We start from the raw sequence: 16,537 nt of genomic DNA on the forward strand, positions 1-16,537 counted from the left end.
AGCCCTTCTTGCGGCCCATCAAGTAGGCGCAGTCCCTGAGGTCCCCGCGAACTTATGTTTTAATTATACCAAAGAATATCATGAACGAAACACTCACCTGGCTTGAGTTGTGTCTCCCTTTAAAACCGAATTAGTTTGCGGACGGGCTTATTTCGCGATTAACGTACAACTTGGTGCCGACCTAGAACAGGGGCTTAATGGAAGCCAAGGGTTGTGGGGCCTCAATTTCTGTCCAAGTTCTCTGGCTTTTCGTTTGCAGTGTGATTGCCTGGGTTCAAATTCAAGAGGAACGAGATTTTCGGACTGTTTCAAGGAAGTTTAGCAAAGGAAACAAACCAGAGCGCGACTCAAATGTCACACTGCTTGCATCATTTGAAGACTGCTAAAGTGCATATTCTGCAACAAAATCTCGACGTGCGTGCCCAGTTCCCTGATTATGGAACAGTCGTGCGTCCGTAGGTCTGAGTGCTCGGCTATGGGCCGTCTGGTCCGGACCAAATCATCATACAATGACTACACCATCATGGCAGGCCGCACGCGACACAGCAATTCAGTCACATCATCACGCATCAAATATGCAAACGAAGGCGCATGACCTTCGTACCAATCACAGAACACCTGACTGAAATGAACTGCCATTTTTGCGTTACTTTTGACTCCTGTTAAGATGTCGGCAATTCATTTATGCTGCCGGGCAACTTGCTGTTGTCAAGGTTACAACAAAACATGGAACTCTCCCAACCGGGTTTCCGGATGGAGTCACGACGTTTGAGTATGTGTTGAGGCAGTCGTGGTGCACACGCTGTTGTTCAGTGGACTTCACAAGAATAAAAAATATGCGCCAACCAACCGAAGATTTGACGCGGCTAGGTGTGAGCAAAGTAAATCAGGCAGAGCTCATCCAGAACTTAGACGGAGTGAAATAACCTGTTTTCAACCGGGAGTCGGTTCACCTCGACTCTGGTGTTGTCTGTAATGTTTTCGAATGGCCATACCTCTTCAGTTCTGTGTCACCCATCTTCATGTGTTCAGAAACCAACGTTCGACTTCTTAACTTTCGAAAATTTGAATGCGGTCGAAAATGCATGGAGAAGCAAACTCAGGAAACAAAACCAATAATACGCTTATTAGCTGAACACCATATGACTCAATTTCAGCCACTGTTTGATTGTTTTTGTCGCCACAGTAGTGGTTGCTGTATGGCATAGTGCAGATGGCGTGGTCGTTGATGAAATTCAAAGAAAAGTCAGTAGCGCGGCACTGTTCGGATTCGTCTGGGGAGTAGATTTCTGATTGTGGGCTCCCAGAGAACGAGGGCGAGAGAACTTGTTCAATGATCCCTGCCTGATTACTTTCCACACACTCCTCTCTACAGGTGTCACTTTATCTATGTGTAGGCTCTCCTACAGTTCACAAGACTGTCTGAACGTTGCCTCCAATTCTATTCAGCCGATCTTGTCTGGCTTCTGATCTATTACTCAAGCTTGATACACATCGGAGGGGAATGGGCTTTTTGGTCTTTCCTGGACTAGTTTTCTTTCACGGAGGATCTTCGATGAATCGTGGGTTACTGAGAACCCCTTCGTCACTTCCCAAGTAAATTGGTTTCCTTTTTGGAGGTAGCACTACCGAGGTTATGCTAGCTGTTTATTATTTTATAGTCCATCCCTATTTGGATCAGAAGAAAAACAATAAGTCGCCTGCATCGTCCAGTCGTGCATCGGTACTAGCCAATTACCCTGTCGATGTGGATAACCTAGAAGCGAATATTATGCTGTCTGTTTTCCTCCCTTTAGATATCACCAACTGCATGTGACAACGTAAGGTGTTATCGCACGGTTCATGGTAGTCTCCCAGTTCGTTAACAGGTCTGTATAAGAATAATACTTGTTACGCTCAATGAGACCGGTAGCACATCACGCCATCTTATACTCACTCGTATTATCGATCTACTAGTGTTCAAGTCACGTGGGACAGTGAAAAGGAAAATGATATTTACAATTGGTGCTGGTAACATGGATGAGCAGGACTCTGTAGGACAGCCAGGTGACCAAATATGCTACCATTTTATGTATCTCTGATAAAAAAGATGTACATGGGCTAATTTATGGTTTCTTTTCATCTCTGTCGCGCACAAAATTGTCCACTTTGAAAAAGTATTGATGATTCCATCGAGCTACTTATTTTAGTTGCCGGCTCTAGCGGTGTGATCGTGGTAAAAGTTATAGATTAACTGTTAAACGTTTAAAACAGATACCGACCTTGAGGAGATCAATGATGGACTTGTTTGCGAAGTCTGGTAAACTTGTTTCAGATATTTCTTTAATAATCTAGATAAAAAGTTTGTGTATGACGTGGAGGTGATCCGTCAGTGTGTAAGGTGAATTTTCAGCCTATCGTGATCTAAGGGATTATGCTTGTATAATGAATGGCGGATTCTGATCACTCTTTAAATACTGCTTCAAGACTCAGACATTACAGAACTGAACATATTGCTTGTATGGAGAGACCTACTCAAAAGAAATGAGTGCAGCAGCATCAGGCCTATTCTAGAGAGGGCTAGAATCAAACTAAACCATTCAAAACCATTTTGAAAGCAAGCGAACAAACATCTGAAGAAATTTGGAGAGAGCTTTTGCAACGTACGCTTCCAAGACAGTGCTGCTGATTTTTTCGTCGCCGATGATTATCAGCATCTCTCATCATCGTCCAGTAAAACTACAGGTCCCTAATTACTGGGGTTCTAAATAGTGGACACGGTCAGCTACTGGGACACACTGATAAGTCCACAGAAAGCTGTGTCCCAGTGCTTTTGGACCAACGGTAACAGGTATCCCTGTAGCTTGTCCAGTTGCAAACGAACGACTCTCACGTCCCCCTAGAGGCCAGGTGGCAGAACTTCATTAGGTTTCAGCTAGTCATACAACGCGAAGCTAGTACTTGTTAGTACTACTTTCTACCACTTCAAAGAGAGTGTAGAACAAAGATTTCCTGACATCTGCATGACGCCTTCTAGATCTAGACTTGCATTCAAGTGAAACACAAAAAGACTGATTAGGCTACAGATAAGGTAGTAGAATTGTAGTTGGCATAACTGCGCGTCCTTTCATACCCGGAAATTACCAGTTAAGCATCTGCCGGAAACGACTCCCAAAATTTTTCATTGTAGAACGAGATGACAGGCAACTAGTCCGTTAGTTAGATCCATACTCCTGCCAGGCTGTCTGAGCCTTCGTGAAAAGAAACTGGTCATTATTAAAGCACTGATTCAAAAATTACCTCGGTGAAGATTTCTCCAGTCATGATTCAATAACAGTGAATTCTAGAAGTGTCTTGAAGTGACTACCGCGGGCTCCAACACCAATGAATATGCTTGATGTTTAGCTTCTGCTCGTCCGGAATAATCGTCTGTGATTTGGACACCTATCGATCCCAAATTTCCCACTCATACTGTATCCCTTTCTGCACGAACTGATCCCAAATGTACTTCTTTCATTACATGAATGCCCCTTAGTATGATTGGCAGATAGATGGGTAGCAGTCATACTTTCACAGGGAGGATGTTGGGTGACAATGAATCTTCGTGATTTTTTGTAGTTTATTCATTGGTCCTCAAAATATACAGGATCGTAGTCAACGCACAGTAATTTCGTCCAAGAATCATCAGAAATGAGGCGAAAAATTCTGCAGAAATATTCTGAGATAACCTACAATATGACTTATCTGGTGCAATAGGATTAGCCTCCGCTGTTCCCGACAAACTCCGGTATGCTAAAGCTTTCGCAAAGCTCTGAAACACACTGAAACCAACAAAAACTCGCAAAATAAAGCTATCGAAATGGCTTGTTGTCTGGAGTCTACGAAATCTGTAAGGCCCTCATTACTGTAAGGTTTTAGGTCTACTACAGGTAGCATGATGTCGAATTTTACTATCCATGTCATCATACGGTGTGCAACAGCTCCGTTATGAACAGCATTAGGTATTTGTTCCCACGTATGTTCGTCTTTGTGCTGCCTTGGAAATCCCTAGAGAAAACTGTTGCGCTCTGGACAAAATTTAAGGCAGATACACTTATTTGCATATAAGTTTGATTTTGACGGGAGCCTCACCTGAAACCCAGCTAAATCACTTGTTTATGACGTCTTTAAGCAACTGAATGTGCTGCACCAGACCGCCCTGTGTTTCAGTTAGTACGGTATCTGAGATACCACGATACATGTAGAGACTTAGCTGGGTTCCAGATGAGTTCCCCGTCGAGATCAAATTGATACGCAAGTGAGTTCAAGTAAAACATAAGGTTGACGGAAACTAGGGAACTGCGCCCACCTGATAATCCCCAAGAAGGGCGAACGGTCGTCGGGTGGCGGAGAGTTTTCATAGACCCTATGAGTAGTGTATTACATCTATACAAGCTTATAGACTGTTGTCTCGCTGCAAGTGCACATTGTAGAGAACACGTTCCTTCAAGGTGTGGTGATCTCCGAAGAATTCATGTTATGTTCACCCAAGTTTTTAAATTCACATCTTTTGCGAGTTGTTTATTTCTAACCGAAATGAAGAAAGCGTTGGATTTATTGTAGGTGTTTTTCTGGATTTGTAGAGTTAAAGTTCACAACTCGCGTTTGAACAGTCGTACTCTAGTCCTGGCCTAGTTGTTCTTGTGAGATCACACCAAATGGCGGAAGCGCTGGACGTGACATTGTAATTTGATTCTGAACCCTACAATTCCCGGAAAACACCTACAATTAACCAAAATATTGTTCATCAGGTTTCAAGGGACCATGGAGCTACCTGACTAGGAAGTCCTGACAGGCGCATCAGTCGACTGAAAGAGCCAAAACAATTACTGGTTCGTTGTTCGAGGAGTCGGGCAAACCAATGATATCACTTAAGAGTGAACACGTTCGCCAGTTTAGACTTCAAAATTCAGATGCTTCCAGCCTGCCCTGTTGGAGCAGGTTTAACACGCTCGCCTCGAATGTCAGATATCCGCAGTTTGGACCCTGGCGCGGCCTAGGAGTGAGTTTCGTTGAGCTTGAGCTTCGCCTTCCGCCTCCCTCACTTCAGTAGTTAGACTCAGTTTCTAAATATTCAGCTAACATCACCTGTTAGGAAGTCCTGACTGAAACAGCCAAAACAATTACTGGTTCGTTGATCGAGGAGTCGGGCAAACCAATGATATCACTTAAGAGTGAACACGTTCGCCAGTTTAGACTTGAAAATTCAGATGCTTCAAGCCTGCCCTGTTGGAGCAGGTTTAACACGCTCGCCTCGAATGTCAGATATCCGCAGTTTGGACCCTGGCGCGGCCTAGGAGTGAGTTTCGTTGAGCTTGAGCTTCGCCTTCCGCCTCCCTCACTTCAGTAGTTAGACTCAGTTTCTAAATATTCAGCTAACATCACCTGTTCAGTATGGCACGTGGACATCGACTCGCTATTCACAAATCGAACGCCTCGTATGCGGCTCATTTGTTCATAACAAAGCACATGATTTTATATGTTTATCGGATTCACGTGATATCCGTACATGTGTGATCTAGGTAAAAAAAATGGGAATGAAAACAGTTAATTATGCCAGCGTGTGAAGTTTTGGAAGCGACTACAGACGGTACTGAGTAATGAACTATGCTCGAAAACGCGATCCAGTGAAGGAAATCAGGCTGAACAAATATCTACGCGGGGCATTAAGCGGATCAAGCAGGCCAAAGGATGCAGCTTAGTCAGTACGGCACTTTCTCACCAAATAAGAGGTCAGAAGCTTTATTCTCAGCCCGAATGAATGTCTTTTTGGTTGGTAGAATTAATACCTTGACTAAATGCGGGAAATCTATCGGGTCTTGGGCTCACAGGTTGTCAGAGACTCGCATTCCTCAATGACAAAGAAATTGCACTCAGGTTTCTCTGAATCAGAACAGGATTAAGATGAACCAGAGTGGGTTGCGTTTGGCTCCGCTGCTGATGAAGTGAGGTGAGTGGCGGCAAATTGCCAGTGGCCAAAAAGTGTTGGATTGGAGACGGTGTCTGTTGCTGTGGTGTAGGTTGCGATCCGGTAGCACTGACCTGGCCTCCTACAAAGACTGGAGGGATGTTGCCAGTGAGCCAGCCAGTCAGCTGCTGCTGCGTGAAAGAGAGTACTTTGATCATCGTGTTAGGTTCGTATTTGGGAGAAGCTCCTGGACCATTACCAGCGCAACCGGTGCAACAGTGGATACTACTGATGGGGCATGCGAGTAGTATGTTTTCTCATAAATACGTTTCGCGTCTCTTGAAAAGTGAGATCCATTACGGAATTTGTGGAGTCGCATTTGCTTGAATTTGTGCAACAGTCACCGAATATCCAGGAAATTTTAGGAAGACGCCTTCGAGGAGAAGATGGCTATTCAGTTTTTGTAAATGAGATGCATATAAGGGTTTTGGTACCCTGTTTAATAGTCTGTAACTATTCAGTTGGCGTCAGCTAAAAGGCTATTTTAACCGAAAACAGCTTTACCATAATAGTGGCTTCTGCCTACACTTCAAAACCTGTCACTAAAGTAGGCTGCCCCCTACAGTTTAAATGACATATATACATATATATATATATATATATCTGTAATGCGTAACCTAAGTAGGTTAGCTGGAATACGAATTCGTACACAACAGCAAAGCAATGGACACCATTGGAAACGTGACACTTGTTGAGTTATCTTGTGTTACCTCATCCTATCGTTCAGTTGCATTACTCCCATGTGTTATTTCAACTCCGGAATGTCCCAGGAGACGACGGCTGATTGGTCAGCTAAGCAAATTCCAGTTTAGTCATTAAGAGCTATCCAGTTTGAAAGTTTGGCATATCATTTGTGCTTATGACATCGCCTTCTTTAAGCGATAGTCATCTGATATGTCTAGGGCTTTAAGCTCCATCGTAGTGTCTCGTCTTGGAAGTGAATTAGTCGTTTGGGTGTGATTCTTTCCTCAAGGGAATGGGAAAGGACCGTGTTTCGCAAATTGGATTCTACATTCAGGTGCTTCCTTTTTTGGGAGCAATGCTGTTTCGGGAATATTGTCAAATTCAGAGAAGCATCTAAGGCAGTTCTTATTCAATCATAACAAATCTAGGTTAGCCCAACAGTGTACTGGCTATGCTGATCATACATCCTACCGATTTATCGTTTCTGTCATTTGCACAATTTCACACTTTTCATACATTTCCTTGACTTCATCCGATGGTAGTTCATGACAAACCGATAAAAAATAACCGTCATGAGCGGATTACAATCGACGCCTAAATACTCCTGATGAAGCCTAAACAACACCCCCAGACGGTAGGTTCACAATAATATCCCGTCGCCCCGTGGAGTAAAGCGATAATAGCTAGTTATTTGTGATTTGAGATCGAGGCCAAAATAGATAACCAGGGAGATGGATTGAAACTAGGCGATAATTAATTTGTTGTTCTTCCACCAATTCCTACATTTCGATAAACCAGTGTTTTGTGGCTGCACCGTTGTCCGTGTGTAAGTATGTAGTCTGAGGTGAGATGAAATGGAACAAGCTCAGTTGAACGAGGTGGCCAGCGAAAATATCGGAGAAGAACTAGTGATGATGGGTTGACGCGTTGCAAAATTTGTTGCTGTAGGGATCGGGGAAACGGTCTAACAATCCGACGGGATTTTTATTTTAGTTGAGAAATTCCTTATTGATACAGGATGGTTGCTGTAAAAGGTTGTGATCTTCATCGGTCGGCACCGCGTATCGAGTCGCAGTTTGAAGCTACGCGGGAAAAACATGATTGCTACCAAGCTGTGGTGGTCGGCATGTTCCGGCACCTCAAGTGGGATCAGTGGGTGGCTGTGTAAACTATGGCGTTATCTTATCGGCTCATGTCAATTGGGTGAATGATTATGCTTGATATGCATCCTCGGTTATAAGGTTGTCTTGTTTTTTGAGAAATACAATCATTTGCGAATCAGTTTGGTTTTTATGAGAGACTTTTCGAGATATTGCAGTATATTTTCGTGAACGAAACTACAAGTAGAACATGAGGTTGATGGAAACTCGGGGACCGCGCCTACCTGATGAGCCCCAAGAAGGGCGAAACCGGTCGTGGACTGTCGAAGAGTTTTCAGCAACCTTGTGAGCAGATGTCTTGTCTTTATTATCCCCACGGGGTTCAACTTGATCGACTTTTTGCTACGTGCTATTCATCTGGCAGAAAACAACATGCACAAGATCTATTTAAAGTTGGATGTTTCCTTAACGCAACGGCTCGTAGACTGTTCCCGCTTCGGTTAAACTGTTGTGGCTTTTGTTTAGATGAAGTTAGGCACGTATTTTTCATGGATTGTTTTACAAAATCTGGTTTTATGCATGCACTGCAAGTTCCATCCCAATAGGTTGCAGTTTTTGTGCTGGTGAAGCAAAGCGGTCGACAGAGTATGTAGTTCATGACATGACAGATTGCAGAAGAGACTAAGCCAGTGTAATGATGATCGGGTGGTTCACCAACGACAGACAACAAACCCTCCGTCACAGTGCCGTCCGGGCGCTGTCAACCTGTCCTTACGTTCGACCTGCAAAGAAGAGCGCGTTGATCGGTCGGTTAGGCGCTTCGCTCGCCTGTCCTTCTTGGCTGCTATGATATGCTGCCGATAGGTGTTTTGTGAGTACAAATAGCCTACTGTGACGTGTATAGCGTCTCGACTAGCTGTTTGGAGAAACCGATGCACATCCCGTTAAGGTATCAGCACCAGCTGGGAAAGTCTAAAACAAAATTCACTTGTCTAGGTTACTTCAACGGTAAAAGTGGTTCAGACCACCCAGTCGGATATCTGAGGCGAACGTCTGTCCAGTTAGTACTAGACAAAAACATCACAGTAAAGTATGTCATCCGTTAAAAATATTCATATTGCTCATCGATTTTAACCCTCATTCATCGCGTAACATGTCTTGCGACTATCGGAAGATCAACCGATGACATTCATCGGATCAATGTATGCACGTGGGTTTTGTGACAGTGTTGAAAAAATCCTCAACTCTAAGATATATATAAGATATATTTATAAAGATATATATAAGTATAAACGTTACAGTCACACAACAATTCACCCATTTCGCCCCTATTGACGCGATATTGGATTTTTGCAGCTGACTTCCGTTGGACAAGTGACGAACAACTTGTACCACTTTTAAATTCGTCCCGTCAGTTTCTCACCTATATGCCGAATGAGCCTAATAAATGTGGATCCTGGTCGATAATTCACAGCCCTGTTTCGACGTTTGTGAAAAAGCGGCAGAATTACCCTTCTTTACCGGAACAAGAAAAAATGACTTTTAGTTATATCAGCAACGAATCGAGACCAGCACGGGTTTGGTGGCGTCCGACAACTCAGTCGTACCGTTTCTAGGACAAGGGATACAATTTAATGCCCTGTTTCTACTGAGGTGATTAGGTCTGCATTCGGTGACTTGGACGTTTTTTACCAGTTTTGGCTGAAAAGACGTAATGAGCCTTTAGAACCAGTCGGTTCTTCTTCACTTTGACCATATGCTCTATTTTTATGAGCTTAATCCAGTATAAAAAAATGACCGAGTTAGGGGTGTTTTCGTGCTCGACGTCTAAAATATTGGCTTTGGTTCCAAGGGTATGGGAACATTGGTAGATGGTCAGGGGGCCCGTTGATGTGTTCGCGGAGCTTGCCAATTAGTTTGCAACGTCTCGTTACCAGACGAGGAGACATCATCAGTTGATAATTTGTTGAAATATTTGATGATGTCTCCTCGCATGGTGACGAAACGTTTGCAAGCCAATTGCCAAGCTCGGCGAACAGATCAACAGCCACCTGATCAACAACCAGTAGACATCATCAGTGCACGGTTGAGGGGTATTTTCTCCTCCTCATTGGTTAGGTTTACATGGCTTTCAAAAACCATCCGATATCCTCTGACGTGATTGGCTAATTGAGATGCACCCTCTTCGCAAAGCATCGGGCCGTTTTGGTTCTCGTCCGCGAAACATGTAACTTGGGTGCCGACTACTAACCTGTCTGCAAAGCCTTGTTCACACAGGACCTGTTCAAGTCCTGCTGAGAAAGCACAAACAACGCGGAATGGAGCCTTTATCGTTTTTATCGTTGTTAACTCCCGTAGATTCCAAGTGGACTGACTCAGGCTCTAACGCTACCATGATAGTGTCTTGCAGATGACGTTTTAGAAGAATTACTAGCGAGGTTCCTGGTTCTACCAAGAGTCCAGTTTTGACCTTTTTCGTGTGCTCGAAATGTGCGTAAAAAGTTTAAAAAAAAACACCTCGTAGCTGTTCCACAAAATCGCTAAACATTTGGTTGGAGAATGAACTTAATTCACGGAATATGGACAAACAACGAACGCGAACAGAATTGAACAAGCTGTTCACTGGTAAAAAAAAATAACTGAACGAGAAAATGTCTCATCAGGACACATCCATATGCATATAAATGTTGATTGATCTTCTTGTGTGGAGCTATGTGTGGGGTTCAAACCAGACAACTGTTCAAACAAACAGCAGTGCATTCAAGAGCGATTCATTCAGATGCTTGCGATCATGTAACCAGCTACTCACTTGACTGTAGTACCCCATTTTAGTTTGCTGTCCAATTCAGAGTTGACTTGAATTAGGAATGAGACTGTCTTTCATCTTATCGATCTCAGTACTTTTATCTAGATATCTGAGTCTGATGAACAGGTATAGAAAAGGTAGGAACTATTCAGTCGATCTGTGTTGTTCTAAATTATGGTTTGGAAGTCTCCCAGACTATCCAAAGCTACCGTTCTGTCGTTGTAATGGAACCAAAGTAAACGGAAATAAATTAGTCAATGATTCATGCAGAAAAACTCGTTTATTCTGATTAGACTTAAAAATCACAATGGCGAAATACACTCATTTTGGTTTCTGAGGGTGACGCAACTGAACCCCAGCTAAATCTCTCCTTTATGCTGTTCTCCTTCAACTGAATGTACTGCACGAGGCCGCTTCATGTTTCAGGTGGTACCACATGCCAATCCAGAAACACATTGTATAGACGCAACACACTACTCATTAGGTTGAAGAGTGTTTAGCATCCTTATGATTAGTAAGTTGCGTCTATGAAATTTAGGATGCTGTGATTGCCGACGTGTTAGTTAAGTCTTCGACTTTTCTTAGATAAAACCAACGCAATCGGCTGGGAACTCAGAGTATGAGCCACTCCTGGACATGGCACGTGATAGTTGAATGGTTCGTAGTGGATAATATCAAGCACCGACATAGTTGACGTGGACGAGACGATAGAGGTCATGTGGGATAACTACACAAGGGCGGACAAATACAGCAAGACAAATGCTCACGAAGGTTCATGAGTTTCCGTTCGTTATCCTGAAAGATGAACGGTACGATCACTGCGAATGATAATGATGAGTGATTGTCAGCAAACACTGGCCCTCACATGTTTTTACCAGTTGGTCGGGGATACAACTTGCGTTGAGGGCATCTAATAAGATGTGAGGGTGTCACTGCTGAAGTGTATTTATGCTGCACCAACATTTCCGTGGGTTTGGTGTTGTAAGAATGAACAGAACACTTCACAGTTTCACCCAAAACCTGGCAACCAAAATCTACCAAGTATCAACTACAAATGACTTGCCTCAGCATTTACGACTGCAGCTGAAAAAGTGATTTCCTCTGCAGATATTAACACCATACTTTTCCAACGTTGCTGTACTGTTTCCCCCAATCATTTCAATTTATTAATGAAACTGACAATTCAGTATCACTTAAAACTTACGTTATCCCAGAAAAAGATAGGAAACAATGAATTATTTCAGGCAGAAGGGCACATCTGCCCGCCACCTCCCGCCGTTGCTATTTTAGTGGCTGATATACTTGTGGGTCCCCCTTTGTTTGCACCGACTTGAATGGCTCTATTAGGAAGGTGTATATTGTCAAACTGAGCTGGGAAGAGCTAATGGTCAGTATCCGCGTGCTGTCACGTGACCAGGATTTCATTCGTTAACGGCAGCTTAGTCCGAGTTAGCTAAAGTGAGCGTTTTGCCCAATCGACGCAGTGTAATGTGCAAGAAAAATCGGCACATTCGACTTCGGATGACGAGAATAGTAGGTGCAGCGGATAACAAAAATCAATAGACTCCATGATACGGTATTTCTGTCGTCCTGGCTGATGTTGACTTCTAGGACACGTTGAAAATGCTCACACACGAACTGTCTGGTCGCCCAAATCGTACAAACGACAAAGGAGACAGCTCACGTGTTCGGTTTATACCTGTCTGGAATAAAATCCACCTCACATTTATCTGAGTAGTGTGTGCCCATAAGCTTCACGTGAACGGGACTGTTAAAAAAAATTTCAGCTAAATGTTTATCACGCATAGATCCAGACCCTACGGATTATTACGGCCTGACAGGCAAACAGAATAAATTGAAATGGTGGTTGAAGGAAACTTTCACCGACTTGATACGACAACATTTACTGATTGGTTCTCATATTTGGCGTGATACGGGCATCACAGAAAAACTAACACGATAGGCTAGCGATCTTCTATCTTGGGGAAAATCCGCATGCAGTTGTTTCGTATATTCGAAAATATCCTGGTGCAAGGCATGGCAATGATTACACAGGCCGTAAAAACGGTGTGCATCAAAGACAAATTGCCAGATAAAAACAAATTTCACGAAGACAGAGTCGTGGTGCTCAAGCCTCACCGTCAGCGGATCAGAGCTAGCTGGAGTCTCTATGTATCACTACTGCAAGCTCCCAGAAGTACGAGTGTCGTACCCAAAAAATGGCAGCGGCTATATTTGACTTTTTAACTTATTGGCGTGATGTCTTGCAGTAATATAACCTTAAATTTAAACTAAATACAATCAGGTGGCATGATGAAGATAGGTACAACAACCCTGATCGGAACCATCATTTGGAGTCTATTCTGAAGCTACAGAGGCACCGGAAATTAAGATTAGGCCTTGTTTAACCTGACAACAAAGCAGCAAGCCTTTGGTGGACGAACTCACCTGTGTGTGCATATGAGTGCTTCATTCTTACATGCAATTTCTGGCAAATATATGTTACAATGCCGGGTACCCTCTTCTGTTTAGTCGATCGGTCTACTGTTTATAGTCATGGAATCCCAGTTGCTGAGTTGAAGTTGGTCAGCGGGCCATCCAAGAACTTGCATCAATTGGATCGATTAACTTGTCTGACCTGGGTCTCTATGAGTCACCAACTCCATTGAGACACCGAGTGGATGGCTAACTATGACCCGTCTCACCTTTTGTGTGTTCAGCTTATCATCTGACGGTTTCCTTTGTGTCTGCTGCTGGTCCGTTAGAATTCACGATAAAAATGGGTCTGACTGCGTCGTCCCCTCCTTGATGACCGTCTATCGTGTGCTTTTTTGTTGTAACATTGGGGAAATATTCCGATCAGGGCCACTCAAGTTATCCCACTGCAGTACTGCAGAATTTTGGTGGGTTTTGTTTTGAATCGGTTCGAAATAACTGTGTCCTCACGTCAGTGGGTTGCCTGCGGGTTTAGGTGGCAGCGAATGTTGAGTTGCTGGACCTAAAAAACTTTCAAATGCGAGTAAAACTGTTTTTGTGATTAGCGGTTAGCAAGTAACCAGTTCACCTTTCACTTCTTTGAGCTGAACTTTGATTTCCCGTGCGAGTAAATGTGACATTTCATCTGTATCCTATTCGTAGTAGGCAGCTAGTTAAGGTTCTGATTGGCTGACCAGATTAATCAAGAGACTGGCAGGCGTATGTATCGAGTACGAGGCTAAGTAATATTCGTGTCAGCTGTGTAGTGATGAGGGTCAGTGAAATGCCAGCTCTCTATCTGAACATTTGTAATGCATAGGAAACTTGTAGCTAGTGTCGGGTACTTCATACTGAGATCTACGAATTCGGTCTTCAGAAAGCTTACATACAACAAGCACGGATATGCGCCACAAGTGCTACAGCCTCACATGCGTAAACAGGAAACATTCAGTTGGCCTTGAGAATGTCTTTGAGATGTGAAGCAAAGGAAGAGCACAACTGTGCCCTCTGCACGATAGCCACCGCTGATACATGAGTGGCTGAAGGACAGAGATCATTTTGGGTCATATCGCAGTGTGACGTCAGCAGAACGGAAGTACTAACTTAAATGTAAGATACGGAAGAAGTACTGAGATAAAACTACGTGGTGCACATTATTCTCAGGAATGCATGATAACACTTTAACTACCAGTCATGGTCCTTTACTTGCAGAAAGTAACTAGGCTAATCGCTAAAAGGCCAGGTTTTCTTCTAAAACAGATAAGCAGTTGACACACTGGTCTCAATGATGACGCTAATGTCTGAGATGAATGAGGATTTCGTTGATCAGTGATTGTTATATTATTAACATGGCAGACCAAATCCAGGCAGTCATAAAGATTCGATTCTAACGTCTTCTTTACCACTCCGCGATAAATAATTGGACATTATGCTCAATATCAGGTATAACAAAAGTATATGAGTCCTCTATGAGGGTTTCCGTTTCTTTGTGAAGCCTGCAGCGATGAGGAAGAGATCAACTGGTTGAGTCCACCATAAAGTGCTTTCGTCTTCAACGAGACCGTTTGTCGATTCGTGTTGGACCCGACAGAAGTCTTCCTGGTAGCTGTTCGGGAGAACTATGAATGTTGTGGATAGGAAAATGGTAACTTAGGTTGTATAGATATTCGTTGTTCTGTTTGCCCAGCTGAACAATTTGCGTGCAAACATATCCTCAGCTACTTAGTGCGTAGTGGGTCAGCGGTGTGTCATAGTGGATCGATGTTTAGGCATTGGGCAGTGCTGTATCTGTGCCTGTGTAGTATGTACGCTGTGGAAGCAACAGGGAACAGTGGATCTCCGAAAATTGGGGTTCATAACAATTTCCGTGGGTAGAAAACAGGAAGAAAGATCATGAGCCGAAGCCTAGTAAGAAAGGCTTTACATCACCAATAGTTACGTACAAATCAATCAAACTGGCAGATGGCGTGTTTCATTTGTTGGATGATTGGCTAGCTCCCTGACTGGTCGACCTCCCGATCATTTTTGAATCTGACCTCTTCAATTCATTCCATGTAACTTTTGACCTGTTGATTCGACAGGTCAACTAGACAGATAAGCAATAGTACAGCACTACTCAACGTCTAAACGCCGATGCAGCACGACACTGCCAACTTACTATGCACTGGTGATATCACTTTGGTTGCTGACGAAACGTTCGCAACGGAATCGTTCAACTCAGCGAACAGAACAACGACCAGAACAACACGTAATTATTGGCCTGAATTGTTAGCCCAGACTGACTCTGTCGACTCGGTTCACACAGTGCGCGCAATCTATCAATCAGGTGTGATATCTGTCCATGCGTGGACAAGCTCGCTCCGGAGGTGACCGTAATCCCTCCGTCTGATTCGCTGATTTTCCCACCTGAATTGTGCCGCGCCTCTGTACCCTCAAGTGGTTCTGTTCAAGACGTCCCGTTCTAGTGAGCTGTGGCTGAGTTTTATGGGCATTTCACTCAGCAGTAGACGGCGCCGTAATATGCATTGGCATATTTCTGGTTGCTGATAAAGCTGAGAAAGAAAGATACTTTGAAGACGTCAACCTTGAAAAGCTTGGCTTCTTGTATGAGCCAATGAAGGACAAGAATGGATAAAAAAATTCCGTCGATAGCTATTCTCAATGAACTACTATCTATATCAAACGAGAGGGAACTTATCCTTAATCAGGATAACAGTATATCTTCCCTGTCTTCAAGTGAGTAGTGTTATTCTACAGTCTCAATAGCCGAAAGCAACAAATTGTTGAACGCTGCGTCCATATATTTAGTAGATACACAAAGTAGTTGGGATGCGATTATTCAAAAGTGCCTTTTGCAGCTTATTAGCTATGGAGAGCTTGAAAATCTGTTTATTCTGAGCTCTGACTTTACCAAGTGACATGATGCAGCATGTGCTTTTAACCCTGTGACGTATACTCTTCGTTCAACCATAAATTGGAAACTCATGGTATATCTACCCATCCCTAGTTAATATAACCAGAGACAGCTGCAATTTATCAACTTATGTTGCGATAGTGGAAAAACAGGAAAAGTTTGGTAGGAAAACACCATTCATTGAAGATGTGGAGTATGCCGAGGAGTATGCTGGAGTATGCCGCGATATTTCAAATATCGTAGCGACTAAAACATGAGGCGGCCTGGTGCAGCACATCCAGTTGCCTGAGAACATCAAAAACGGGAGATTCAGCTGGGTTCCAGGTGAGTCTCTCGAAAGAACCAAATTAGTTTGCAAATGAGTATATATTCGCTAATTTCGTGCAATTTGGTTTCAAGTAGAACATAAGGTTGACGGAAACCCGGGAGCTGTGCCTACCTGATGAGCCCCAAAAAGGGCGAAACCGGTCGTGGGCTGTCGATGGATTTTCAGCAACCTTATGAGTAGTACATTACAAAGATATACATGTATCGCGATATTTCAAATATCGTAGCGACTAAAACATGAGGCG

At 43.4% G+C, this 16,537-nt stretch overlaps 1 protein-coding gene across 1 annotated transcript; it reads right to left on the reverse strand.

Annotated features, from left to right (window-relative positions):
* Positions 1-9,572: 9,572 nt before the first annotated feature.
* Positions 9,573-16,260, reverse strand: T265_01935 (hypothetical protein; the record flags this gene model as incomplete). The annotated part of the gene is made up of 3 exons (XM_009166073.1): positions 9,573-9,821; positions 9,895-10,064; positions 16,140-16,260. 3 exons carry the CDS (start codon positions 16,258-16,260, stop codon positions 9,573-9,575), a joined length of 540 nt encoding a protein of 179 aa, XP_009164337.1.
* Between the last annotated feature and the right edge of the window lie 277 nt (positions 16,261-16,537).

Source organism: Opisthorchis viverrini (genome assembly GCF_000715545.1).
Source record: "Opisthorchis viverrini unplaced genomic scaffold opera_v5_22, whole genome shotgun sequence".
Taxonomy (NCBI): domain Eukaryota; kingdom Metazoa; phylum Platyhelminthes; class Trematoda; order Opisthorchiida; family Opisthorchiidae; genus Opisthorchis; species Opisthorchis viverrini.